At 38.7% G+C, this 27,225-nt stretch overlaps 6 protein-coding genes across 9 annotated transcripts; 3 read left to right on the forward strand and 3 right to left on the reverse strand.

Annotated features, from left to right (window-relative positions):
• Window positions 1-6,315: 6,315 nt before the first annotated feature.
• LOC140793718 (ethylene-responsive transcription factor ERF039-like) lies at window positions 6,316-12,878 on the reverse strand. Of its 3 annotated transcripts, none has more exons than XM_073145377.1 (8): window positions 12,740-12,878; window positions 11,622-11,725; window positions 11,192-11,386; window positions 10,829-11,074; window positions 8,730-8,831; window positions 8,503-8,582; window positions 8,046-8,390; window positions 6,316-7,558 (listed from the first exon to the last, which is right to left on the reverse strand). In XM_073145377.1, exon 8 carries the CDS (start codon window positions 7,267-7,269, stop codon window positions 6,637-6,639), a length of 633 nt encoding a protein of 210 aa, XP_073001478.1. In that variant the 5' UTR covers window positions 7,270-7,558; window positions 8,046-8,390; window positions 8,503-8,582; window positions 8,730-8,831; window positions 10,829-11,074; window positions 11,192-11,386; window positions 11,622-11,725; window positions 12,740-12,878; the 3' UTR covers window positions 6,316-6,636. The 3 variants fall into 3 exon arrangements, with proteins under 3 accessions (XP_073001478.1, XP_073001476.1, XP_073001477.1); XM_073145375.1 differs by having other exon boundaries at window positions 10,829-11,092; XM_073145376.1 differs by lacking the exon at window positions 12,740-12,878 and adding an exon at window positions 12,451-12,532 and having other exon boundaries at window positions 10,829-11,092.
• Window positions 12,879-13,050: 172 nt separating this feature from the next.
• LOC140793717 (8-amino-7-oxononanoate synthase) lies at window positions 13,051-17,881 on the forward strand. The gene is made up of 11 exons (XM_073145374.1): window positions 13,051-13,547; window positions 13,664-13,776; window positions 13,849-13,956; window positions 15,604-15,842; window positions 15,915-15,956; window positions 16,152-16,239; window positions 16,324-16,457; window positions 16,935-17,023; window positions 17,163-17,313; window positions 17,396-17,464; window positions 17,545-17,881. Exons 1-11 carry the CDS (start codon window positions 13,322-13,324, stop codon window positions 17,666-17,668), a joined length of 1,383 nt encoding a protein of 460 aa, XP_073001475.1. The 5' UTR covers window positions 13,051-13,321; the 3' UTR covers window positions 17,669-17,881.
• A 201-nt stretch (window positions 17,882-18,082) lies between these two features.
• Window positions 18,083-19,139, reverse strand: LOC140794388 (uncharacterized). Its single transcript, XM_073146399.1, has 3 exons — window positions 18,535-19,139; window positions 18,282-18,449; window positions 18,083-18,170 (listed from the first exon to the last, which is right to left on the reverse strand). The coding sequence occupies exons 1-3, from the start codon at window positions 19,137-19,139 to the stop codon at window positions 18,083-18,085; spliced, it is 861 nt and encodes a 286-aa protein (XP_073002500.1).
• A 344-nt stretch (window positions 19,140-19,483) lies between these two features.
• Window positions 19,484-20,550, forward strand: LOC140794471 (uncharacterized). Of its 2 annotated transcripts, none has more exons than XM_073146511.1 (2): window positions 19,484-20,112; window positions 20,242-20,550. In XM_073146511.1, exons 1-2 carry the CDS (start codon window positions 19,493-19,495, stop codon window positions 20,429-20,431), a joined length of 810 nt encoding a protein of 269 aa, XP_073002612.1. In that variant the 5' UTR covers window positions 19,484-19,492; the 3' UTR covers window positions 20,432-20,550. The 2 variants fall into 2 exon arrangements, with proteins under 2 accessions (XP_073002612.1, XP_073002613.1); XM_073146512.1 differs by having other exon boundaries at window positions 19,484-20,077; window positions 20,242-20,489.
• Window positions 20,551-20,657: 107 nt separating this feature from the next.
• Window positions 20,658-23,131, forward strand: LOC140794468 (uncharacterized). Its single transcript, XM_073146507.1, has 5 exons — window positions 20,658-20,868; window positions 20,956-21,096; window positions 21,420-21,646; window positions 22,176-22,433; window positions 22,644-23,131. Exons 1-5 carry the CDS (start codon window positions 20,670-20,672, stop codon window positions 22,953-22,955), a joined length of 1,137 nt encoding a protein of 378 aa, XP_073002608.1. The 5' UTR covers window positions 20,658-20,669; the 3' UTR covers window positions 22,956-23,131.
• Window positions 23,132-23,573: 442 nt separating this feature from the next.
• Window positions 23,574-26,925, reverse strand: LOC140794469 (transcription factor MYBS3). The gene is made up of 3 exons (XM_073146509.1): window positions 26,351-26,925; window positions 24,380-24,588; window positions 23,574-24,199 (listed from the first exon to the last, which is right to left on the reverse strand). The coding sequence occupies exons 1-3, from the start codon at window positions 26,613-26,615 to the stop codon at window positions 23,741-23,743; spliced, it is 933 nt and encodes a 310-aa protein (XP_073002610.1). The 5' UTR covers window positions 26,616-26,925; the 3' UTR covers window positions 23,574-23,740.
• Window positions 26,926-27,225: the final 300 nt, after the last annotated feature.

Genomic DNA, 27,225 nt, shown 5'->3' on the forward strand with positions numbered 1-27,225 from the left:
GCCATGCGGTAAAGTAATCCTGTCGACAATTAAAGCAAACAAATAGTAGTTTGTACTTCTGAATGTAGTTATTACTTTTCAAATGAAATCCCCACGTTTAAGTGCTCTTGTGCAGTAGAGTGAAACTGGATAGGATACGAATTAGGCAGTGGTAAAATTATATTATGTATATATTTTAATATAGATTTTGATAGTAAATAGATAGTAAATTTAATTACACTAAGTACAACCACTGAGACAGATTGGATTCAGATATCAAATGTATCCATATTTAATTTCTGAATCTATATAAGCTTCTTGTGATATAACTATTAATTTTTTAAAAATATTTAGTATATGTATATATATATATAGACTAGAAATTCATGCAAAAATATTTTAAACTAATGATATGTATATACTGATTTGGATATTACTCTTCAACAAATATTCATATCCCTGTAGACTGATAAAAATTTGAATATTAAGACGGATAAAATAACAACTCATATCCAACAAAATTCGGACATGTTCTTCCCCCCTAGCTAGATGGGAAACTCCATTAATTGGAGAGCTCTTTATTGTCTCTTTCCCGCTTCAATTACAGCTAGCAGAAATTTGTACGAAGTCAACCTGGAAATTAAAAATTTCCTACTGAAGAAGTAATAGATAAATCATGTTCAGCTATATCTTTCCATTGTTTGCTTCGATCCTTTTAAAGTCTCGAGGCACAATTTTGAGGCACAAATCCTTGTTCCTTGAGCTCACACAAGAAGAGTTAAATGAGAACTTTGGCTAATTCAAACAAAATGAGATGAGATGTGAATAATGTTTAAGTACTTCTTTGAGTTGTATCAAATAGAAATTTCCTTGCACCTACATGATATTATATATTCAGAAACTACAGCTAAATTATGACGGTTTGATCTTAAATTGGATAAAGAAAATATGGCTGTTTGAGTGAAGTTTACTTAGGTGAGGATGACTCGCTATCACATTATTCCTAATCAGCTTGCCTTTTGGATTTTTATATGCACATTAGACAACAGTTAAGGTCACATTCTGACAACAAGCACTATAAAATGCCAATGTTAATTAGCTGGATGTCTTAAGGTACAATTATATGCACATACGAGTGTTCCTCTTAGTAATGGCAGTTAGCACTTGAGCATGAAGGTGACTGTACGAGATGAGGCATCTCCTTGGAGCTAGCAGCACATGATCAACATGCATGAAACTAATTACTAGGAAAACGATCACATCGAGCGTTAGGTGAAGTGTGTTGTTCGGATAAGCTACTTTGCTGGAAGCTTTCATGGATACATTCTCTTTTTCCTCCAGAGAAAACTGTGTGAGAAATTAATAATTAAGTACGTAATGCTTGCTTGCTCATAGCAAAAGAGATAATAAAACCTACTTCAGCACTACTGTCCCTTGATGTTGATGACTGCATGCTTGCATGTTAACAATGATTTGAGATGGGGGGGGGGGGTAGGTAAAACATTCTTTTCTTTTCTTTTCTTTTCTTTTCTTTTCTTTTATTCCCTAGAAAGGCAACTATCAATCACAGAATAAATAATTTGCAAGGAATTAAATGAAGTCCAACTACTACTCTGCATGCAAATTCTGATTGCATTTCTCTACACTGACCAAGAGACCTGCGGAGCACTTAATAAAGCCACGCATTCAATTTCATAAACTGTACTTAGTTGCAACTTTTGATGTTAACTCTTGCTGATTAACCTTCTAATTACACCCGAGAGTTACCGGCATAAAATTTGCCGAATAAGATGTAATTTTTTTTTTATATATAATAGATTATGAGTTCATAAGCTAATCATAAACTAAATTTTTACATGTAAATTTTAGAAGCAGAATGATTGTTGCCACTATTGGCAAGTTCTATCAGTGGAATAGTTGCTTAAAACACGAGGAGAATTAATCAATGATTCACTTTCCTTTTATCTGAATGAGATTAAAAAGTTACAGAGGGAGATAGAGTCCTCGAACAACCAGAAGGAAAGAAGTTTCTTCTGGAGGACTAGTCCTTACAAGCCAATAATTCAGGATGAGAGAGATATAATTTTTTCCTTCTTCTTAATGGATTTCCTCCTGGATTCTTTACTATATCTGGGACCCTGGAGTACACAATGAGACAGAGAGAGTCTTCTTCACCCCTGGACTGTGGTGGGATTCTTTTGGTAGCTAGAACGAGCTCCAGGAATAAAAAGGTACATCACGAGGACAAGTGACATAACATCAAAAAAAAAACCCCAGCTTTCCATGGCTAAGTTATGGTGCAGCTTCGAGATTGGTCCAGTCTAATAACAAAGGAACTAGGCCTTTGATTAGCCTAATTAACATGGGAACCGACAAGGAGTATTGATAATTGACATAAAGGAAGAAGGTAGTCCCAGACACCAATAGCAATATCTTTCACTTTCTCAATAATTACTATTCGGCCGTCATAAAATAGTTATGAATTATTTCTTTTATTGCTAAAGAGTCAAAACTAAATATGAGCTAAATAAACAACCAAACTCTATTTAGATATTTATATTTCTTTAAATTGTAGCCAATATTTTTAAGTTATATGTGACAAAAGAGTTATTGGTCCAAACTAAATAAACTGTTGCACTATCGAACTGCTCATCTGAGTCACACTGCCAATTTTTATCAACATTAAGCTTAAAGTTAAATCCTACATCGGTGTAAATATATATTTGGTGCCCACTTGAGCTTTGATACTAAGTTAAATAATTAGTGGCCTCAAAAGTTTAACAAACCTGTGGTGTGGAAGAGAGCGTTGATGCGTGAAATTCATGCACCAAGGAAAAGAGTGAATTTTTTTACTCGAATTTAGCCAAATCGTACAACAAGAAATCGTCTGCATACCTATCACTATTTAATTAACTTTCCCATGAGCAATGCCATGATAATTTATTCGCCGTTGGAGTCGCTTTCTCTCTCCCCACCCCCCCCTTTTTATTCTCTCATTTTGTTCATTTTATATAAATCATGCATCGATCCATCAATTAATGCCTAGATTAAAGGAAGAAAAAATAAATAAAAAACGTGGAAGCCTAACTAAGCATGCAGTTCTCCAATCACCTCTCCCTAGGTGGTGAAGTTATTTTCTTCTTCTAAATCGAGTCTCTCTTGCATGTAATTTGAGGTAGTAAAGCACACTTAATTTAAAATTTAATTTTTTTTAAATGTACTAAATATAAGAGTAGTAAGTATAGTCAAAAGCTCTCTCCATGCATTATAATTATCTTTTGTCCACATGATAGCCAGTGACATAACTTAAGAGTAGTAAGTCTCATTTGTCGTGTATCACTTTGTCAAGAATGGTTTCCTTGACTCGAGCTAATATTTATTCTTTTTTAATGAAGATAATTCACCGAGCTTGGCGGCCGAAATCAGAATACATGTGATTCATATTCATATTCATATCATCATTCATATATATATATATATATATATATATTATATAACAATAATGTAAGCAGGATGCATTGTAATGCTTGGAATTATAAACCAAAAAAAAAAAAAAAAAAAAAAAAAAGGTGATAGTTTCCAAGTTGTTTGTGTCTCGTTCGACGCATTAATTGCGATCCTCAAAGAAAGGGTACTATAAATTATGAGATGGTGACGTGGTAGTAAAAAGGACCACCCTGAGCAATAATTAGGTTGATCTACATATTATATATTGGACTTTGACAATTAGGGATTCCTTTTATGCTATAAATCGAAAACTAAATGGTGTCAGTTAACTCAGGTGCTATTATTATTTAAATTTTGGAATACCCATATCTCTTAAATCAGTGGGTTTAGTTAGATACTTTCTTTGTATTTTGGGGTTTTCTTATTTTAATTATTTATTTATTGAGTGGTGAATAAAAAACTTAATTGTGATTATTTCTTTATTGTTGAGATGAGAAGGGAGAAGTCTGTTATATATTTAATACATCTTTTAAATTCTAGTATCTTTTTAAACATTTTAAATATATAAAGTAGTTGTGAATTACGTCTAATAACTATTAACTATAAAAATAATTATTACGAATTACGAGAGTAATAACTAAAAATTATAAGAATAATTAGAAATAATGACTGCAAACTATAAAAAATAACGAGAGTAATAATTTCAAATGTAATTTTTCCTTTGGCATGAGGAAGAAGATATTTTTTTAAAAAAATGAATGCATAGTGGTTGCATGTCCAGATACATTTGACCGAGGTAGAAGAAGAGGATAATTTTATGATATTATAAAACAACATCGTATTTAATAGGGCTAATAAATCATTTGTATATTTCTCTTTTTTTCATAAGTGCCGATACTAATCTAGAAAAATAAAATTAAAATAACTTAGTAATAAATAAAATATAAAAAGAGTTGGACGGGTAAAAATAAAATATATTTTTCGTGCAAATCACCCATATGCAAAAGATGATACTTTTCCTTTGTTTTTTGACTAAGTAAATGTGAGAAATATGCATCAAAAGCATACAGGTATGTCATGAGAGTGAGTAAAAGAGGCATATGATGAGCTTCTTTACAACAAAAAAGAAAAGTTAAGGCTGGTCATGGTAATAAGAATGGATGTGAAACTTTATCCTTTGCTTGTGATGACCTTCATCCAACTCCCTTTTGATGCTATTAGGTCTAAGTCAAGCAAAATGATTGCATCTTTCTCTTATTATCCCATCATCACTTTGTTCACTAAGGCCCTGGTAATCGAACTCATTGTCAGTTGTCCCTTTCAATATGAATATATTCCTAAGGCCTACATATTGGTAAATTTACTCATGTCAAGGAAAAAGAAAAAGAAACAAAGAAGAGAAAAGTAGTCAAAACTTCTCTTCCTTGATACCAAAATATTCAAGGAAATTTTATATACTCTATCATGAGCCCATCATTGTTCTTATTAGAATTAACTCCACAAATATTTTATATATACTATATCACTTTATCAAGTAGCCGCCCACTGCTTCGCATTCATATCTTTTAATTTGGGCATCAAACTTAGCTCTATATCTTGTACTTCTACCTTTCGTTTTGGTTGTTGGGAGATGATGGGCATCAAAATACCTTTTTCTTATAAACAAATAGATATATAATAATTTAGAACTCTAGGTTAATCAGTTTACCTCATCGTTAAACCAAATGACTAGGTTAATTAGTTTATTAAAAGCATCATAACTTCTCCCTTTTCTATAGTGAATGATCTCCTATGCAAGATGGCGATGCTAAGTATTTATTGCTCGTTAAATATATTATGTTTAAGATTCTTATGCATTGAAATATCTTTTTTTTTTTAATACTAGCAAAAGCATCACATATTTAGGGAAGACTTGACTGTGCTTAGTCTTTGGTCACATTCAAATGCCAATAATAATGTCATTCTTCTTGCACCTACCTCTGCTTCACTCCTCCATTTCAAATAGAATAGTGTAGGACGATTACAATTTTACAAGCCATCATCAATTACCAAAAATATATTCTCTTATTTTGTCACACAAATTTTGGATTCAGTACTAGATAGGGACATGTCATAACTAAGCTTCACCAACCTTCATTTCCTACTATTATTATTATTATTATTTGACAGTAATTTTGCGGAAAATGAGTTACAGTTGAGTAAGACTATATTTAAAAACAGAACTACGTGGTCACTTGTGAAACATTTGATAGCTTCTGTCTTAGAATTTATGAGCTAAATCTATTTCCTATTGTGAAATTAACAAGAGGGGCAGATTTGTGGTCCCATAAATCTTTTAATGGCATTGATTTCTCTGGAGTGGCCCCCTTACGAAAATTGTACGACGTATCTACGTACATCATTACTCCACTCAACCAAAATTGCAATTTGGGAGTTTTCTTTTGGTCAGCTCTGTCCCAATTTGCACTATGAGTGTAAGAAGATCACAGGAGCCAGTCTGTGTAGGGAGAGGTCAACGTGTTTGATGTTATGCTCCACTCGCCCGTTTAGAGGATTTATAAAAAATAAAAATAAAAAAAACTTTCACTTCGTTTTTTCGTTAATCATACAAATATAATTAATATTGTTTTCCTATCAGTCTCAGAAAAGAATGACAGGCACTTCAGAGTATACTAACTTAATGAGCATGTTTAGACTATTTGTAGACTGTTTGCTTATCACAAAGTCCAAAAATAGAGTTGGAACCAGAGTAACTCCATAATACAATGCATGAAATAGTTTATTATACATGCACATTCTACTATGAGAATAAGACAAATTTCTTCATCTAATCAAGTCCAGAAGATGATGTATGCAAATAAAAGTGACAATCATCTTACTTTGAAGTAATTAAGGAGTAAAAAGAAAAAGAGGAAGAAAAACCAATCTCCCTGGATTTAATTTGGTTTAATTTCAATATAAAACAAAGCTTGCAACCAAAACTATCACACGCTAATATGTAATACAACATATATGACAGTAGACATCATGTGTGTCTGAAGAGAGTATTGGAGAGGTTACGAGGTCTTTGTTTGCAAAGAGCCCCGTGATAGAGAAAACATAACAAAAGCTTTGGAAGTTTCTGCACTGCAACCTCCCCACCTCCAAATTCCAAACTCCAATTACTCACTTTGATGCCATGGAGGCCCATAGACCTCGTGCGTTAATGAACTACTCCCATAAGAACGGCTCCTCCAGCCGGAACAATTCGACGCAGTCCTCCGCCGCCGCAGGCACCCACAGCGGCGAAGAATAACAGAACCCATCTCTCAAATCGAGTAACAAATCCGGCAGATCGAAGAGCGCGTCGTCGTCGCTGCTCGACGGCGTCGTCGGGGAGTTGGACGTGGTCGGCTCGGCATTTTTATGAACAGATGGCGCGCATTCGCCGAAATTCGCCGCGGCGGCGAGGGCGGCGGCAGCTTGGACGTCCTTCGGGGAGTCGGTGGCGGGGCGGGGTAGATTGGGGGCTAATTCCGGGAAATTGAGATAAGCATTCGGTCCCTTGATGGCCAGCGCCGCCACGTCGTGTGCTCGCGCAGCCATTTCCGCCGTCGGGAACGTCCCCAGCCAAATCCGCGACTTCTTCCTGGGCTCGCGGATCTCGGATACCCACTTTCCCCAGCTCCGCATCCGGACGCCACGGAAGACCGGGTGCTTCCCGTCCTTGCTCCGCTTCTTAGTCTCCCCGTTATCAGATCCGGATTCTCTCTTGGTCAAGGTCTTCTTGGAGGGGGAGGAAGAAGAGGAGGAGGAGAAGGAGGAGGAGGAGGAGGAGGAAGAGGTGGTTGGTTCTTCTTCCATTGGGTGGTGGTGGATTTTGCGAGGAGAGGAGAATGTGAAGTGGTTGTAGAAATGGTGATGTGGTGGGTTTTTATGAATGCCCAATGAGAGTAGAAAGGAAAAGGAGGAAGGTATAAAAGGGATGGGCCCATGCAGAAAGGGAAGGCACAGTGGAGCTATTACTCAAGGCTGTCCTAGAAGGCTTCTCAGTGACACAACCATAAGCTTCTTCTTCTTTTTCTCTTCTTCTCTTTTTTCCCCTGCTGGCCTCTTCCTATAACTAGACTCGTCCTTTGTCATCAAGCTTAGGCTAAAAAATTAACAATAATTAAGCCTATATATTTGGGCTTGAGGAAATATATTTAACCACTTTATAAGAATATGAATCGTACATGCTATACTATTACGTGTTATAATTTATTACTGAGTTAAATACATTTTACTGTACTATAGTTTGGACAAAAAAAAATGTTCTACCCTGTAAACTTTTATTTGGTGACACAAACAAACGTGATAACATTATAACTTAATATGGATGGAGAGAAAAGTTCGTGAGATAGAGTGATTTTATTTATTTTAATCAATTTTAGTATAAGAAAGACAAATCTGAGCTTAAAATAAGTTATCCCTGGCTTACCCTAGCTTGCCTAGAACTCAATCAGTAATTTCTAAGTCAAATAAGCGAATCCAATTGGCTTATCTTTAATATCCAACATTTCTTCAATTTGCATCACGTCTTGTGTTTTTATTAGGAAAAAGCAACGCGAAATTGAGATCAGACAAAGACTCTTGAGTACCTCTCGCATGTGTCTACTATGCCAGCCATTGATTGAATGAATCTCGTGAATAACGAGTCTAAATAATCGCAGCTCGCTCGGCCCATAAGATCGCTCAAGAAACTAACTTGTGTGCTGCTGAATTTCTTTAATACGAATGCAGCCAACGTGAGGCCATGGTGGTTAGATTCTAAGTGTAGTCCAGTGGAAGGCGAGGCAGTTTTAAATGAGGGGAGGAGACTGTTGAATCCGTCTTATTTAGTGTTCTTTAAAAACAAAACGCGTCCTGGATCCAATGTGGCATATTTAAGTGCACCTCTGTATCCACCTACGCTGTCTTGCAAATAACCGGAGGAGAAAGATGCTCTGAAAACCTCACATGTATAAAAAGGAATACAGTATGAGGAGTTTGTGAGAAAGAAGGTAAAGCACATTGCTAACCTACAAGTTGACACAAAAGGAGTACTCCCCAAGTTACCAAGTAGTTGCTTAGCTGTATCTGCAAAAGGAGGGCAATCTACACTTCCATCAGGTACGCTACTTTGCATGGATTATTCCCTGAATAAATTGGAGAAATGATCATGTCAGCAAAAGCTAGGAAAAATAATAAATGAGTATTCTTGGAAATTGCAATATCCAAGATGGCAGCCTTGATGCATCTCTTCGCCAATAGGCAATCAGTTTTAGTTGGAAGGTCCAACATACCGTGAGAATTAACAACTTCGATAGGTAGGTATCTGAAACAGCACTTTGATGGCTTACAATCATCTTTGCTTCTGACAATGTAATCTTATTTGTAGTCTGAGCCTGAATTATTAGGGGAGGCATCAGATTCCACATTTGGCAGTCACACAAATGTACAACACTGATGATGTCAATGCCAAGCCCACCAAATAAATTGCCACCAGGGCTCTTCCCTGGGCTGCTAACTTAACAAAGTAGAGAACTTCAACAGAATTAAACTGTTATGCAGACTAATTTCTACATGCATGTACAAATCAGATTAAGTTGAAAAGAGGTTGTGCTCATTGCTGAACAAGGCAATGATACTTTTAATTTCTCAGTCAAAATCTGATCCAATATTGTAGACAAAGCAACTGCTACATTTGGCTAATAATTTTTCAATCAAGTCCAAATAAAGTTGCAGTCCTCAAGTAACTTTTGGCAATGACAGGCTTGAGATGACATGTAATTGTTCTCAATAATGACAAAAGAATGTAAAAATAATTCTAATGTTGAGATTGAGCTTCCTATATCAGTCTCGCTTATAAGATAATGCAGAAAAGAGCAATATAGTTAAAGATGTGTTGACATAGCGGTCGTTCTTGAGATTGATGTGATTTGCCTTCTACATAGGGCATGCCCTGGTTCAACTCCCCCTAGTGCCTCACAAAGAAAAGTCATTTATAACTGTTACACTGAAAATATGCTTTTTGAGTTGCAGGTTTGGCACCCGGAGCTGACTTTAGGGATTGATGAAGATGCAGTTCTCATTGCTGATTTCTAAATGCATATGCAAATCAGATTAAGTTGAAAAGAGATTGCGCTCATCGCTGAACAAGGCAATGAGAGGTTTAATTTCTCAGTATAAATCTGACCTAATATACACAAACCAACTGCTAGATTCAGCTAATAACTTTTTGATCAAGTCTAAATAAAGTTGCAGTCCTCAAGTAACAATTGGTAATGACAGCTCTGAGATGACTATGTTGTTCTTAACAATGACAAAAGAATGTAAAATAATTCTAAAGTTGAGATTGAGCTTTCTAAATCAGTCTCACTGATAAGATAATGCAGAAAAGAGCATTATAGTTAAAGATGTGTTGGCATAGTGATCGCTCTCAAGATTGATGTGATTTGCCTTCTATATGGGGTATGCCCTGGTTCAACTCCCCCCTAGTGCCTTATGAAGAAAAGTCATTTATAATTGTTACAAGGAGACTTTACAGATTGATGAAGATGTATGTGTCCTCGTGATTTCATAGCAGAATCATTGGTGCAAGTGTGCCTACAATGTGGCCTACATCTGGCCACATATTCTACATATTTGTGGCAACGACAGTGCATTACAGAAACCAAGCTTATTTTTGGCCCATTAATTTTTATATGGACAGGCCATCTCATGCCAAGACCAAGGTATATAGAAGGGCTTCACCAAACCTTGCAGCCTGGGACCTTCATGCCCGTATAACTATATACTTCATGTGGGAGTTGCTTTCTCCCATTCGTTTCTTTATCATAGATAAAACTTCAACATCCAGCCCAATATAATAATAGTGAGTAATTTTCATCAATAAAAGTACTCAAGACTTTTTTATTTTCTAATAAAAATGATAGTAGTTAGAAATTTGATGAAAATGAATTTATTTTTAGTCATGACTTTACTTCGGTACCCAGCCCAAAACTTGTCTGCATCTTGTAGTGAGTGAGACATATTCATCAAAGTCTATAAAAGGATTTATTCCTTTCTATGTCCATTTCTATGCTACTCGTATTTTACGCACAAAAAGAATACATTGTGAAGTGCTCACACTTCCTCTCTAAAATCTTGTGCATAGCAAGTATGTGCATAGGATCTGTCTATCTATCTGTAACACGTGTGTTCAAATATTACAGCAGAAGAAGACTTATATAGTGATGCTCATAAGGGCCATGTAAAATACTATTTTCAAACATAACATTTAAAAGAATTCAAAAGTTGGATAAAATCAGCAGGCCTATGATAATCAAGAAGAGAACCGAAAACTTAGGCATCTATGGTGAGAATGAAATAAGTTGACCTTGTGCTTAACTAGACCTCATACCTCAAGGCAATGTTGTACTTATCCCTGGCACACTGTACCCTCAAAGCAGCAGCTCGTCCACATAATCAGCATACATTTCTGCTAGTGCCTCTATTTCTGCTTTTATCTTATCCCCTGACCAAGAGGGCAAAATGACAAGAGAGAGCACTCTTGATTCAGGGACTTGGTGCCGCATTGATGTATATACAGCTCGTCCAGGATTGTTCATCTTGGTGAATGTCTCATCATTGATTGCCTTATATTGACCTAATTGGAGAATGCCAACTATTTTAAATTGGGAAATAAGGTTAGTTCTATTATACTGCATCCAAACTATAATCAGCAAAGTGAATGCACTCAGGATTCGGACAAGAGGAACCGTACCAGAATAAGTGACCTCCCCAGGATGGCTTCATTAAAAGCTGTCTGCCATCAAGATGTGTCAAAGCAGACAGGAAGATGCACAGAACACTGGTCAGTTTTGCAGTCACTGTAAGTCGTGAGAGTATGTTCTACAAAAGGATTATCATAATTCCTCTTAACGGTGAATGATCCTTAGTCTTTATGATGTTCCTGTTACTGTGTCGTGTGTGGCAATGTTAGTATATCAGAGTCAGGAAAAGAAAAAATAAGATGTTCTGCTAACAAACAACAAAAGACCCTAACAACTCAATAGGCAAGAAATTTACCACAAAGAGCAAAATAATAAGACAAATAAGAACATGGGATATAAGTTTAAGCAGTCAAATTGCACTCAGGTCTCAAGATATCTAAAATGAACCAGAGGCAAAGAAATGTCAACAAATTCACTCACAGCCTCTCGGCTTCTCCTTGGGATACAATTTCTCACTGTGGTGCTTTCTGTTCTCAGTATCCACTTCCAACCTCATCTACCATCTTTGTCCAATCTGCAACTTTCTGTAATTAAACATGTAACTCGTCTCACCTTGTTAAGTTTTGTATCTTAGAAAGACCATTATAAGCTGTTAACAAGCACATCACAAAGCTTATGGATGATGTTAATGTGACAACATGTAGAATAGTGGAAGCAAGCAAATTTCCTGGACTCTAGAACATGATAGTACTTATTTGACACAAATCTCTCCATTAGATAGAGATGAGTAGTGGAAAAGGATCCACACATAGCTTAGCCCCAAATAGTGCAGCACCAAATGCTTGGTGGTGGTTGATGTTAGTACTGTTATCATGGTGTAATCTTCTTGCCATATTGAAAAAGTTTCACTTTATAGCCCTCATGCTACCAAATGCATAATCTTTTATTTGCATGGATAATACCTGCTTTACATTACGTCCTCATAGGAAGTTGCATTTGCTGAACATAAAACAGAGTACGTAAGAGAAGTGACGCAATAACTATGACATACGCCAAACTTAAAAATCTACAAAGATTATATTTTGAAACCAAAGGAAGGAGGAGTCTTTTGACTCGAAAAAAAGGGCGTGCTCTTTGCACTTTTGGAACATAACTTTTCTTGACGTTGACAGCCACAACGTATCACATTGTTTTGATCCATATCATGGGCTTAATCGAGCTCGATCACATCAACAAAATGGCAAAGAAGAAATACTCAATCAACATACATATTGACTAATTCTGTCTTCCAAAAACCGACCAATCTTACCATAAAATCTGTCTTTGATGGATAAGATGGTGCTCTGAGATCAAACTCACGATGAGAAATAGCTCTAGAATGCGGAAGAAAAAAGAGAGGAGAAAACCTCATTAAAAAACAATAAGAATCGCCTGATCAAGAAATCAAGAAGCAAAAACTAAATCAAAATCCTAGCTCCTGTTCCCAGATCAGTTTGATCGACAAGATTCACGAAAAGGATACATTCGGAAGAATTAATTAGAAATAAGTCCAAAATCTTGGAAGTGATAGCGAGATCATTAAATCGATGACAACTTACCTCAAAGGAGATCGAGACAAACAAAACCTGATGAAATCACGGAGAAAAATCGAAGCGACGGAGGCGGCGGATGTCGACGAAGGCCGGGGAGCCCTCTTTTCTTCGCACCTGAAAGCGTGAGGGTATTTTTTTCTCTCTTCCTTTTTTTTTAAAGGGAATTGTTCACCTTGCACCCTGCATTTTGTGCAAGGATTGAATAGTAAATAAATATGTAGTAGGGTTTTCATAATAAAACAAAGCTTAGGGTGTCTTTTGTGAACTCTCTAGATTAAAAAATATAATCCTCGTCAAATGGGAATATCCGGATTCCCGAGCCAATAGGAAGTCTCGCCGGTTTAGTATTCCTACTACTAGTCTTAATTGGAATTATGTTAGATAGTCGCGGCGTTTGTTTGACAGCAAAGGTGATATCTCTTTCAACCAAGATTGGGGAACCGGATAAAAGATTCTTCGGTGGTACTTTGAGATTCTAATCTCACTCGCTTCCAAGTTCCAAGGAGAGATATCGATTATTTTTTCTGGTTCACATAAACTATCAACTACTTCCTCTCTCGTTCGGTCGTTCCTCACTTGTTTGCGGAAATGTCGCAATGGGATTACTGGGTCGAGGCGGCTATCTCGAAGCTGGCTTCCAAGCAGCTGCTTCGATCCACTCGCCCCATCTCGCTTCCCACCGCGATGCTTGCGGACGATCCAACGGCGGATTTTGAGACGTTCGATGGCCCTGGCCCGTGGGATCGGTCGTCTGCGGAGGTCGAAATCGAGGAACCCACCTTGAGGAAATGGCTCTCCGATCTCCCCAGTAGCAGTAAGCCTTCTCGTCTCGAAGTTTCCATTTCAAACACTCCCACCCAGATGTCATCTTTCACTATACTATGCAATTTTGTGTTTAAAATTGGATTTTGGTATGACCCATTTGGTTAGGAGGTGAGGTAATTGATAAGGATGAGAAGGTTGGAGGGAAGCTGCTGCTTTTCTCGGGGAATGATTATTTGGGTTTGAGCTCTCACCCCGCTGTCCGTAAGGCTGCTGCAAAGGTTGATAGCTTTGACGATTGAGTTGTGTTGTGTAATCTACTTTGACTTTGATTATATATATTATATTTGTAGGCAGCACAAGAACATGGTATGGGTCCGAGAGGCTCTGCATTGATCTGTGGCTACACTAGTTATCACGGGGTGCTTGAGGTGTCGTTGGCAGATTTGAAGAAGAAAGAGGTATCTTTCTGTCATATCTATTTTTATATAGTATGATATTCTTAGGCAAGTGCAATTATGAAAAATATGTTCGTTTTGGAGTACAATTGCGGTATCAACTTGGGATTAAACAGTAATCTCACATGGAATGAGGTTGCAGTGTGATATTTGCATGCAAATGAAGTTTGAAATTGGATATCTGAAGAAGATTTGGTCATACAAATATTGTGGGGGCTAGAAAGTACCTAAAGTATTTCTCTTTTGCCTTATATATATCATATGAGCTTTTCTTCCATGCCCCAGGGGTAGGTATCTTAATTGGAAATCCAACGGTCAGAATTTATAAAGGTATAATGGGAATGTAAAAGAATTAAGAAGGATGACCGGTTCAATAAGTATTTATTTTTAAAATAAAATTTTAATGAATGAAATATATCATTTTTTTATTTTTGGTGCCTTAATTTAAAGAATATACCAATAAGAAGTTTATTTGCAAATATATAAAATATATTGAAAAAGATTCTAACTTTAAAGAAATGAAAGCGAAACATACCAAATCAGGTTGGGTTTTGTGTCTGATTTTTCATGAAGTTTTGCAGGCACTTCGATCAATGGAGATAGAGAGAGATAAACGTAAAAAACAAATTCCCATTCAAAAATCAGGGAAGTAGTTATTTCCCTCTCTTAATTTTTCAAATGGGCTACGTGTAAAGCGTGAGGGAGTGCTAAAAGAGATAAATGCCCTTTTTCACGGGTTGGAACTGGTACCGAAAAACCGGTACCGGGTGAATTTTATCGGTAAAACCGGCTCTTACAGCCGTCAGATCATACTTACAATTTATTCTCAGGCATTGAAGTATTTACCATATCATATTATTGCCACTCATAATGGATTCCGCTTGTGTTTCCAAAGGTCTGACTTATAGCATTGAAGCAGAGAATAATTGAAGAATAGCCACCTGCTTTGGAATGATAAGCTATAAGAAGGTCAGCTACCCATGGATAGCAGAGAATGGCAATATATAGAGTAGCTAACCTCTAAGTCATCTGAAGCGATGAGATGTTGATTTTAAAGAGCATTGGAGGTGTTACACAATTTTTGGCAATGGATAAAGATGAATAATTCCTTTCCTCTTCTTTGTTGACAGAGAGCTGCTAACTTGTTGATGATGAGGGATTGATGAATAAATATCTGTATCTTTTCTATTTTGAAGAAAATAATGGCCATGGTTCTTTTAGTGGCAAGTAGAGACTAGAGAGTAGCAGCAAGACATTATATACATTGGATATAAGATAGTAGCAGGTAGACAAAAATTGTCCCTTGATAGAGCTAAATTGCAGAAAGGAGTTCATGAGTCAAACACCAGAAAGGAGTTCCATAAACCAAACTGATAATTTGAGCATAAGGTTCTATTATCTATGCCTTACTATGGTAATTAGACCCTTTTCACTATTCTTTTTGTTGCCTGGCTGAATAAAGTAGTCTATTAGCTACATTATAATATGGATCAATAGATTCTAGTAGAACTCTTCAACTGCTGGCCTGAAGTAAGAACCCTAGTTACATAAAAACTTTTCTTTATTTTTCTGTTTTGCAGAAAGCTGTACTGTTATGTTACTTTCTTTTCATTTTGATATTTGCTTTCGTACTTGATCTTTGTTCATCAGGATTGTCTTCTTTGCCCTACTGGATTTGCTGCCAACATGGCTTTTATGACTGCATTGGGAAATGTCAGCTCTCTTTTGGCTGCTGGTATGAAACCATCTGAGGATGAGAGAGTTGCAATCTTTTCAGATGCTTTGAATCATGCATCAATAATTGATGGCATCCGTCTTGCTGAGCGTCTACAAGAAGCACAAGCATTTGTTTATCGGCACTGTGACATGATCCATCTTGATTCCCTGCTGTATGTCTTTTAACAATTAATCAAATTTTCAGTACTTATCACTACGCATCTGATTACTATGATACAAAACAGATCACACTGTACAATGAAAAAGAAGGTTGTCATCACCGATAGGTAAGTTCTGCTTACACTACTCTATAATGGTCATGCTGTAATATTATTTTTTATCTAGATAAGCTGAGTTTCTTGAAATGTTTCTCCAATATGTATGTAATGACAACTTTTTATTGTCTGTGGTTTGTGCCTAACTAGAAAGCATATGATGTCTGTAGAAACTTTATGACAGACTTTTTCATTGCTACTGTTCAGCCTGTTCAGCATGGATGGTGATTTTGCTCCACTGGACAAACTTGTCTCCCTTCGTAAGAAGCATGGATTTTTATTGGCAATCGATGATGTAAGCATACCCTTTATTTTTGCCAAGGTCTCTGTAGTTGCAATTAAGCAAAAGTGATTCTATTTACTTGCAAGTTTTTTTCAGGCGCATGCAACACTTGTCTGTGGTGAGAATGGTGGTGGGGTTCCTGAGGTCTATGAATGTGAAAAGGAAATTGACATTTGTATTGGTACTCTAAGCAAGGCTGTTGCTTGCCAGGGTGGATTCATAGCCTGCAGGTAATCAAGATTTGAATTAATCCTGACAAAATATTAATACTAGACAAGGGATTTGATTGCATATTTTCACAGCTCTTGAAAATTCGGTATAACTGGAAACTGTGTGACATCCATAATTAATTTTACTAGGTTTTCATGCTTAGTTGCAAGCACATTATGGAAGGGCCTCTATTTGAAATATTGGAAGAAGATCAAAGTTATTCACCCATCCTTCTTCTGTTTAATGCTCTTGAATTTTTTATCACCAAATTTACTACTAAACTTTGAAGTACGGTGCCCATAAGTGGTGCATGGTCTTTAATATACTATACGATGCTTAAATTAGTGAAAAGGAAAATAGAGATTAGGAATAGATGTATAATCTATAAAGAGCTGGAGGCTCTTGTATGATGCTACATGATCAGAGGTCTTGTATGAGAGGGTGAGGTTCTGCCTGTATGGCCGGCCATTACTTAACAAGTTATATTTGTCAACCAGTAATAAATGGAAGCAGCTGATACAATCGAGGGGTCGCTCATTCATATTTTCAACTTCTGTGCCAGTACCAATTGCTGCTGCTTCACATGGTATTTACTGGTTAAGAAATTCACAGTTTATTAGCAATGTCACCTTGAAAACTATTTCTATGTTGTCCATATTTCTGGTGATATTGTTTGCTTGTATACTTTTACACGGACAGTCACAAGTAGTACTGTTAGATTGCAGCTGCTCTCGTCGTGGCAAGAAAAGAGAAATGGCGTAGACTAGCAGTATGGAGTCGCGTACAGGAATTTGCCTCTTTGACCCAGCTTCAAGTAACCAGTCCTATAATTTCTTTAGTCATTGGGAGTGAAGAAGCAGCATTAAGTGCAAGCAGGTTTCCCTTTCCCTCTTTGACTTTTGTTCTCTGCAAGAGTAATCCTTCAGCAATCTCTAATCTTGATTTCAATGTGAATCAGACATATGCTTAAATCTGGTTTTCATGTGACGGCAATCAGACCACCCACAGTTCCTCCGAACTCATGCAGGTATAACCATAATTGTTTCTTCTATCTTACCTCTCTATGGACATTCAAGTGCCAACTCTCGTCTTATTTTCTCTTTGTAGGTTGCGAATTACCCTTAGTTCAGCTCACTCTTCGGAGGATATTGAGAAGCTTGTTTGTGCATTGTCTCCCTGGATTCCATTTCCAGTTGCTGACCAGAACTATCACAGAGCTTCAAAGCTTTAAACTAATATATGAAGCATCTGGAGTCTTGAAGAAGTAATCCTAATGCTGTAAACTATTATGGGGAAAAGAGGTCCTCAGTTCTGGAACAGAAATTTCCTCCTCTTGATTCCCAGATCTTAGGAAGACAATTACTTTGAGAGAGAAAACATGTAACTCATGTAGACTGATTATATTATATTGCAGTGTGCAGTATTTCCTTCATGGAAAATAAAACCATGGAACTGATTAGTATTTTTTAAAAAAAAATAAAAAGTAACTCCACGGGTACATAAATATTACCATCAATGTTATAGAAGTTTTCGACCGTTAGAAATGCTTATGTTGTATGAGTATTCAAATCTTAACCACTTCTTTCTCGGACAGTCGCACACAAACCTGAAAAGGCTTCAGCTGTCGGATTATGTCCCCAGGATTTTAAACTTCCGCGAATAATTTAATCAAATCTGCTGTGTATCCTAGAAGCGGGACTTTCTTGCAATCCGGCAGTGGGGGGAATCCACTCCTAGAAGATACACAAACAAGAGAGTCAACCCCAAGTTTTACAACAGGCGCCAAAGCCAAAACAGAAAACGTCAACCTCATTGAACCACCCTAGCAATGGCGTGGAACATACACCCTGGCCCACAGGTGCTTCCCTTTAATCACAAACTTCGCCGTCCGCTGTCCGTTGAGCACTGCCGCGATCATCGAAGCGCTCTTAAACACCAACCGCCCATACATCGGCGGCTGCCCTGGCGGCGCTCTCTCGATCATCACGACATCTACGCACGGCCCATATCTCCTGCCATATACATACCAAATGCATGCATCAACTTCATATACTATACCTCCCTTACTTGTATATACATACATGTGTATATACTTACGATGTAAAGTACTCCATTATATCCTCTCTACTAATAGGATACCCCCTTGAGAAGGTAATGAACATAGATCTGTGATCCTCCGGCGAATGATTTCTTGCCGGCGACCATGGCACAGCCATCGGATTCAACGCCGATCGTTGCGGTAACATAGCAACCGCACTCATCTGGCTCGTTCCCTCGCCGTGGTCTACAACGTCGTTAAATATTATCCGGCACACGTTGTCGAAAAAATAGCTTATCCCGACGACGGCCTTACTTCGATGGTACTCGAAGAAGCGCAGGTCCATCGGCTCGGCGATGAGGGAGTTGGTGAAGGGGAGCCGCTCGTCGACTTGGGGGTCGACGGCGGCGTTTAAATGACCGGAGAGGCAGTCGAGGCAGGCGATGGCCTCGGCGACGAAGCGGAGGATGGCCGTTTTTTGGTAGGCGGAGACGTGGCGAATGAACTCATGATGGCCGATGGATTCAAACCAGAGCCATAGAGCCATGACCCACTTCATCCTTTCTTGGTTCTGCCCTAGTTGGGTAACTAGTCTGTGGAAGAAGTCTCTCTCGAGCTTGTGGAAGAGCATGAGATCAAGGGCACTGAGATGAGGTCCATCCATGCGTAACTCCTAATGTGCGTGTGTGTGTGTGAGAGAGAGAGAGAGAGAGGTCTCATGTATCTCAAGATATTCATTTTTGGGAAGTGAAAGTGAAGTGAATCTTAGGAGCAGATGCGTTGCTCCAAAAACGTTGGCGTCTCTTAGTCTTTACAACGAAGCATACGACGTTCCACGTGTTTACAAATGACTGGCAGGAGCCGGAAGCGCGAATTTTTTGATGCAATCCGAGACCTCGAAGCGTCTCTTCCTCGTGATTCCCTCCATCCCAAGGGACATCGGTCGCGTCCGACCATGCACTTCAAATAGCAGACCCTCGACTCCGTTGCCGCCACCGGAACCAAAACTACCACAACATGACTCCTCTCTGCGTCAGAGACATCTTAGCATTCCACAAGATCGACCGAGCCGTCTTTGACAAGCTCCTCGCCCATGGAGCAAACCCTCAAATGGCTCGCAACGTAGTGGCACTGTTCATGTGGCTCGACCTCATCGGCATTGACGTCGTCAACTACGTCGGAGGACTGCGCAACCATTCCACCATCGTCATGATCGTCGCGGAAGCCGAAAAGATCCTCAACTGTATCCGGCACGACGGGATTCCGGCGTCAGAATTACGCATCGAGATCCCTATCCTGTCCTCTCTCGTTAGCGAGAACATCGACCTTTGCTTCTTCGACTTCCACAAGGATGTCGTCGTTCGAGGCCTCGCCCAGGTCTTAGACGGCGTCGGCGCTCTTATCTTCGACGATAAATTGCAGAAGTTGTTTAGATCGCATGAGGCTACGGTAAGGGCGGCGGAGGAGGAGGCGAGGAAGCGAGGTTCAAGGGCTAATCTCCCCCGGTTGCCGCCCGAGTTGGCGAAGACGTACAATCCTAGACTAGTGTCGGCATCGGAGGATTGCCGGTCGATGTTCATCACCTTCTCCAAAGGTTTTCCGGTAGGGAGGGAAGAGATAGTTGAATACTTCACTGAGTATGTAGAATTATATATCTTCACTTTTTTTAACCAAACTTATGCCCGCTGACAGCTTAAAACTATCCGTTACTTAACAGCTTAAATATTTAGATTAATTAGTTATCTAACCAATTTCTTAATACGTAGGAAATGGGGAAACTGCATCGAGAGAGTGATGATGGAGAGGACGGCAACCGGGATTACGCCGATGTACGGAAGGATCGTGTTCACGAGCGAGTCTTTTATTGGTCTGGTGCTTAATGGAGAAAGGCTCGTTAAGTTTGTGATCAATGGAAGGCAATTGTGGGCTCGCAAGTATGTCCCGAGAGTCAACTAAGGATGGAAGCAGCTGCGAAATTTAATATTCTAGACTTTTGTTGTTAATTTACTTATTTTTTGAGTGTTAGACTTAGTCTTTTGGTTCCTATTTGCTAATATGATCATAAAGTGGAATTATCTTGCAATAAGTATGTGAAGGTTAAAAATTCAGGTGTTAATTTGCAAAAAGCCTTGAGGAAAAGGAAAAGAAAAAGGGTCTAAATGTCAACAGACCGTAATCACGTCTGGGTTCAAAGATGAGCTCGGGTTCGGCCAGCGTAGTCTTTTCCGTTATAAGCCGACGGTGGCTACTAAATCGCAACTCTTTACCACCGGATGCAATAAAATCTCTGAGATCATCGCCTCCATTAATCCGATCCATCTCCAGAGCTATTCGAGCTTTGTCGGCATCGGAAATGGTGAAGGCGATCAGAATCCACGAGCTCGGCTGCCCCGAGGAAAATCCTCGTCGCCCTATTTTTTTCCTCTCTTTTTTTACCCCTTGTCCAATTTATTCAATTATCTTTTTGTTTTTCTTGAGTTAGGTGTTGAAGTGGGAGGATGTGGAGATCGGAGAGCCCAAAGAGGGAGAGATTAGGGTTAAGAACAAAGCCATCGGTGTTAATTTCATCGATGTTTATTTCCGCAAAGGACTGTATAATTCTGCTCTCCCCTTTACTCCTGGTGAGAATTTTGATCTAATCAGAATTACATTTGCAGTCTCACATTAACCATTAGTAATAACTTGTTTTATTTTCTTACGATTATGAGGTAATTTCATCTCCATTTTGTTGGATAACACTCATGTCTTGTTCTTTTCCTCGAGTATAGATTATTTAGCCGATTGTTTTAGATAGTTGCCAGAAAATGGAAGTACATAGTCGTTAGAAATTGACCCCCTTGTAGTTTGTATCTGGAACATTATGGTATTGTTTTGGCTTACTCAAATAGATGATAGATTCGTGCAAGTTCTTCTGATTGGCCCTGGTTAATTGCTATATACACAGGGATGGAAGCAGTTGGTGTGGTGACTGCTGTTGGCCCTGGGTTGACCGACAGAAAAGTAGGGGATGTTGTTGCTTATGCTGGTAACCCGATGGGATCTTATGCTGAAGAGCAAATTCTTCCGGCACAGGTCGCAGTTCCTGTTCCACCGTCAGTTGATTTTAGTATTGCAGCATCTGTTATACTGAAGGGCATGACTGCTCAAGTTCTATTGCGACGGGTCTTTAAGGTTACTTTTCTTTGCCTCTGTGTTCTTAGTCTTTATGTATCCTATTGAATGCTTTCATAGTGGGATTTACACTTGATCCATTAACAATTCTAAGGACTATAGATTGTCAGCAAGTTTATGCATCCCTTTGTGGATCCATGGTTCACGAGTAATGCAACACATTCATGCAAAACATGATAATTTCTTTGTTTTGCTTTCTCATAAGAGACTGCTATCTTTCATGGATTATTTACTCTGCAAAAGATTTACAATGTCCAGGTGTATCAAATGTTGTTTTATCTATCCAATTAGATTGAGACCTACAGGATTGTGTGTACATCAAAGCCCATAACTAGTACTTCTGCTGTGATGCTCATCCGTCCACCTAGAGCTTATTTGATTTACCTTATTGTCAATCAAAATAGAGGATTTTGGAATAACTAGGAATTGATACAATTATCAATAATTTTGAGCAATTTGTTTGCATATTTTGACGCACATTCATTAGTTTATATTATGTGCGGCTAAGTATTTCCTAGTACAAATGCAGGTCGAGTCAGGCCACACTATTCTCGTCCATGCTGCTGCTGGTGGGGTTGGCTCACTACTATGTCAGTGGGCAAATGCCCTTGGTGCCACTGTCATCGGGACTGTTTCTACTGAAGAGAAAGCTGTTCAAGCAGCTCAAGATGGATGCCACCATGTGATAATATACACAAAGGAGGACTTTGTAACCAGAGTTGGTGAGATTACATCAGGGAAAGGTGTCAATGTTGTCTATGATTCCGTTGGAAAAGACTCATTCCAGGTATAGCAGACAGTCATTTTCTTAAGTTCTAAGTATAAGTTCTATGATAAAATAGGATACCAAGGTTTTGTAATTTGTACTCTTTTCATCATGGAGGTTCAACTATCATAGGTCCTGTTTGAAATATTTACCGAAATCTGTTTCTTAAATCTAAACTAGAAAACCATTTTGAAGCATTTACTAAAGTCACTCCCATCTATTGTCATGCAGGGATCTTTGGCATGCTTAACATCCCGAGGTCATATGGTCAGCTTTGGGCAGGCGTCAGGTAAACCGGACCCGATTCCACTGAGTGATCTTGTTGCAAAATCCTTGTTCCTGACGAGGCCTAGTCTCATGCATTACACCGCCACTCGCGACGAGCTGCTGGAATCTGCTGAGGAGGTATTTGCTAATGTTGCATCTGGAGTGCTGCGTGTTCGCGTCAACCATACCTACCCATTGTCTGAGGCAGCTCGTGCTCATGCTGATCTGGAGATGCGAAAAACTTCTGGTTCCATAGTATTAATTCCTGATAACTAAGCCATAAGGATCTCTGTAGGTTTGACCTGTTGGTTGATGCTTCGAGTAGGGTATGTATGATCTCAATATGCGTACTATTGTTGTACTATTGTTGTCCTGTGACAATTGTGCTTCGTAAGCCCAAGTGATCTTGAAAAGTAAAAAATTGAAATCTGGCTATGTTGTGGCACAAATAATTATAATCGACTTTTGAGTGGGGATCCAACTTAGTGTGGCTATAGAAAGAGATAATGTTGCCTGGTATGTTAGCATATCGTATCAAGGTGACTAAAATAAGCATCTGTCTGTTATATGCCTCCATTGTGGCTGACTTATTTCTTCCCAAAACCTCATCTATTGGCCTTTCTTAAAATACGTATCCAGATATTGGCAATCATACCAGAATGTCCCAACAAGTGTCGGCCCATAAATTTGGGTTGGTTAATCACAACAAAAAATGCTGCAAAAGGCATAGAAATTTTTTTCTAGCACGACGCAGGCCTCTCAAATAAACACCACAATCTAATCGTAAAAAATAATCAAGAACACATAGTGCAACAAGTAACACTTTCAACACCTTTTACAGTCTATACTATGGTATAAGGCAGACAAAGGTATAATCCCAAGTACTAGTTGTCGTCAGTGAAGGTGGCAACGGTGTTAGTCACTTTAATAGTTTAGTATGTTACAACAAATTTGGTACAGAAAAGATCACAGATATATAAACTAGAGGCATTGTTCAGAGACAGTTAAATATCATGTGTACAACATGCGGCAAAGCCTATCTTCCCCGGGGATATGGGGGATCATGCTTGAGTCCTTGTTGGTGGCTTAGCATGGAAAGCAGAATTCCTATTTGAACCTCCAACCAAACTTAATGAGAGTGATGAAGACACAGTCTCCCGATTGGATTCTTCTATGCTTAGTTTTGACATGCCCACCAGCTCATCAACATTTATTGGAGTCTTTGAATGCACTGCAGTTGGCTTAACAATTTCGTGTGTCTCTTGTTCAACAGCATCTGCTCGATAACCCGGCCAGAAAGGGTGTGAGTATTGCATAAATGGTGAGAAGTACGCTGGAAATATCACTGAGTAACTGCAGTCTGAAGTCTCCGGCGGCTTCGGTTCAGTTGCCTGGGCTGCAATTGAAGTACTAGACTCCATTGATTCACATTCCTCATCCAGGGTTTCAGGTACTGGCAGTTGATTGTTTCCTTGTGTTTCGGGTTCTTGACTTGCAGGAATAGGCTGATGGTCAATGGGCTGAAAAGAAGCAAAGGAAATAATTCATATGTTTGTCAAAAGTAGAGCATACATACATTCTCAACAAGACCTTCCCAATTTCTATATCCAAAGATAAATATGAGAAGTTTAGGTACAATAATATGGACAAGCAATCAGGTCATATTTGGAAAAAGGGACAAATATAAGATAGAGAGTAACCTCATCAGGTACCATATCAAAGAGGCTAGATCTTCTCTTCCTTCTGGTCATATTGGTTTGGCGGATGAAATACTTTTGAGCATGGCTTGCTACTTGAGTAGGCGTCCGCGATACCACAAAATTACGAGATATCCCTCGCCAGTCACCTTTACCAAGTTTTTGCAGACCAAGTAAAAACATTTTGTGCTCTTCTTCAGTCCAGGGCACACCTACAATCAATCAGACCAAGAATGTCATGTCATGCTGCAGCAAATGTACGATCATTTCAAAAAATGCAAGAGTTAATAAAAATGATCAAGGAGTTAGACTTTCATGAGAACTAGGTGATGGATATAGAGAGATAACAAGAGCCAATATCTAATCTCAAGACCATACAAGCGTGAAACACCATCAAATATCTCATATTGGTTTTTAAATAATTCCACGTGTACCATGCTGTTGCCATGAACCTGTGAGGCCACTTACCTGTATTTAATCAGATGTTTATGTGACAAAAAAGAAAAACTTTGGATCACTCAAGAGTAAAATTCTGGTGCTATGAAAAGGACAACTAGTTCAAACCTACATTAATTCATCATCGAAGTTCTCAGGATGGGTCCTGAGAACCCTGCAGGTAAGTATTTATACTTTTTAGAATGATTTTTATTAAAAGGCAGACGTGAGCTACTGCAGAAAAGAAAAAAAAAACAAGACAATGAAATAATGGTTCCATTCAGGTCTTGTTCCACATTTTTCTAATCAAACATCAACAAAATGCTTAAGAAAATCGTCTTATGTTCTTGTCGAGCAATCCATGTATACAATCTGTTACTTTATAACAAAGAGAGCAGTAAGAAACAAATTTATGAAAAGGTGTTCTGATAGTTAAGCAAAAAACTGAAAGTGTTCTTGTTAGTTGTTACTATTGGCTATCTGCATAACATGCCTAGCATATAGACCAGTATAGAGTCAACATATCAGTGCCATGAAAGCTAAACCTTGGGCAACAAAACTATTACTTTCTTTTGTACAGTATTCTCCTGCATGTGCATATTTCATGTGGCCTAATATAAACTACATGAGATAATAAAAGCATTATTATTATTATTATTATTATTATTTGAGATGATCCAGAACTCCACTGCCATAATTAGTATGAAGTGTCAAAACCATGCTGCTACATCAGTATGATAATCAAAACTCAAGGAAGTTCCATATAAAAATCACGTTCACACAGAATATATTGCCATATAGATTTTATCAATAGAGACTACCATTCTTTCTGAAAAAATTCTAAGCATCTGCACTAACTCCGAAATTAATCTATGTCTGGAAATGCCAAGGTTCAACATAGTTGACACAGTATAACCTGTTGATTTCCATCTTATAGATGGGGCATATAGTTTGGTCACTCTAGCATCTACTGCAGTAGGGAGCATGCAAAATTTAGCATAGTAGACAGGCCTTTTGAGCTCCTCTACTGCACTAATTCACCTTCCAGCTCTATTGGTAAGCATACTTTAGATAATACATTTATAAAGCCTATTTGCCTCTTGAGGCTTGATTGATGTAAATAAAAAAGTACTCTTAGTCGCTTTATATAGTTACATAAGTAAATCTTTAGTCTCTTTGAACAAGCAATATTGGTACCAAATGGACCAGCTATGTACTAATGCCCAACTTATCGCTCACAAGACCACACCTAACTGTCTACCCGACAAACCATAGCAGACAAAAGAGATCTCAATTATTGCTTATTGTGGGTATACATGTTGACAAACTCCAATTACTTTTTCTATGAATACATACTAAGATCCAAATTTAAATTATACGCTATCTATCTCGTAGCAAAACACAAATCCACCATTTCAGTGAACCAAATGGACAGGAAACAACCAAAAAAGAAAAAAGGATCCTAACTTTATACGAGAAAAATCCTACCAACATCAAATCTCACAAGAGCAACGATAAGAGATACCAAAAAGGGCTCACCCTTCTTCCGATCACGGCAGCTCGATGACGACCCCTGGGCGAAATCCTCAGAGGCATACCCATCCGCCCCGGCGGAGCCGCCTTCTAGTCCGTCTGCCGGCGACGCTCCGCCGCCCGATCCGGCGAGGTGGGAGAGATTCCCCATGCTCGCGCTCTTCCTGATGGAGCCATCGGTGAGCCGCACACCGAAGAGCTTCACCCCGCGGTTAGGGCAAGTCCTCGAGTTATGGCCGTTGTGGCTGCAGTGAGAGCACCTCCTCGTCATTTCTACCTCCTCCTCCGATGACGACACCGCCGATCAAGCTCCGATCACTCCCGATCTCGAGGGCGATGTGGCCATGCCCCGAGATGGGGAGGGATTAGGGTTAGGGTTTGGAGATTTGGAAAGGGACGGGAGGAGAGGAAACGGGGGATAGGAGGAGAAGAAGGGGATAATAAAAGTTGGTGGAGAAGAGAGAAGCAAGGGGGGAAGGAGGCCTACGGCTGTACTTTAGAACGAGTCGGACCGTCCACGTGGCGGGGGGATACGACTTGAAATAGTGTGTGGATGACGGGATTTATCCTCATCTGATGTCGGATTTTATAACAAAAACATAGGATACGATTTTATACTTTTAATACTCTCAATAATCAATTATCTTGTCTTTTATCTTTCTTTATTTTATTTTTTATTTTTTATTTTGGGTCTATAAGAGGAAGAGCCGCCGTGCCTGGATTTAGTCGGACCCGATTCTATCGGGCTTATGCCCTAACGATAACGTCTCTCTCTAAATATATTATTGCCAATTTAAGTGTCTCTGGATATACCCGACGATATCCTAATGACGACTAGGATTTCTTATATTTAAAAGAACAAGCAGGATAAAATTTTGCGA

Source organism: Typha latifolia, chromosome 8, assembly GCF_019914945.1.
Source record: "Typha latifolia isolate L0001 chromosome 8, TyphaL0001v2, whole genome shotgun sequence".
In the NCBI taxonomy this organism is placed as follows: Eukaryota; Viridiplantae; Streptophyta; class Magnoliopsida; order Poales; family Typhaceae; genus Typha; species Typha latifolia.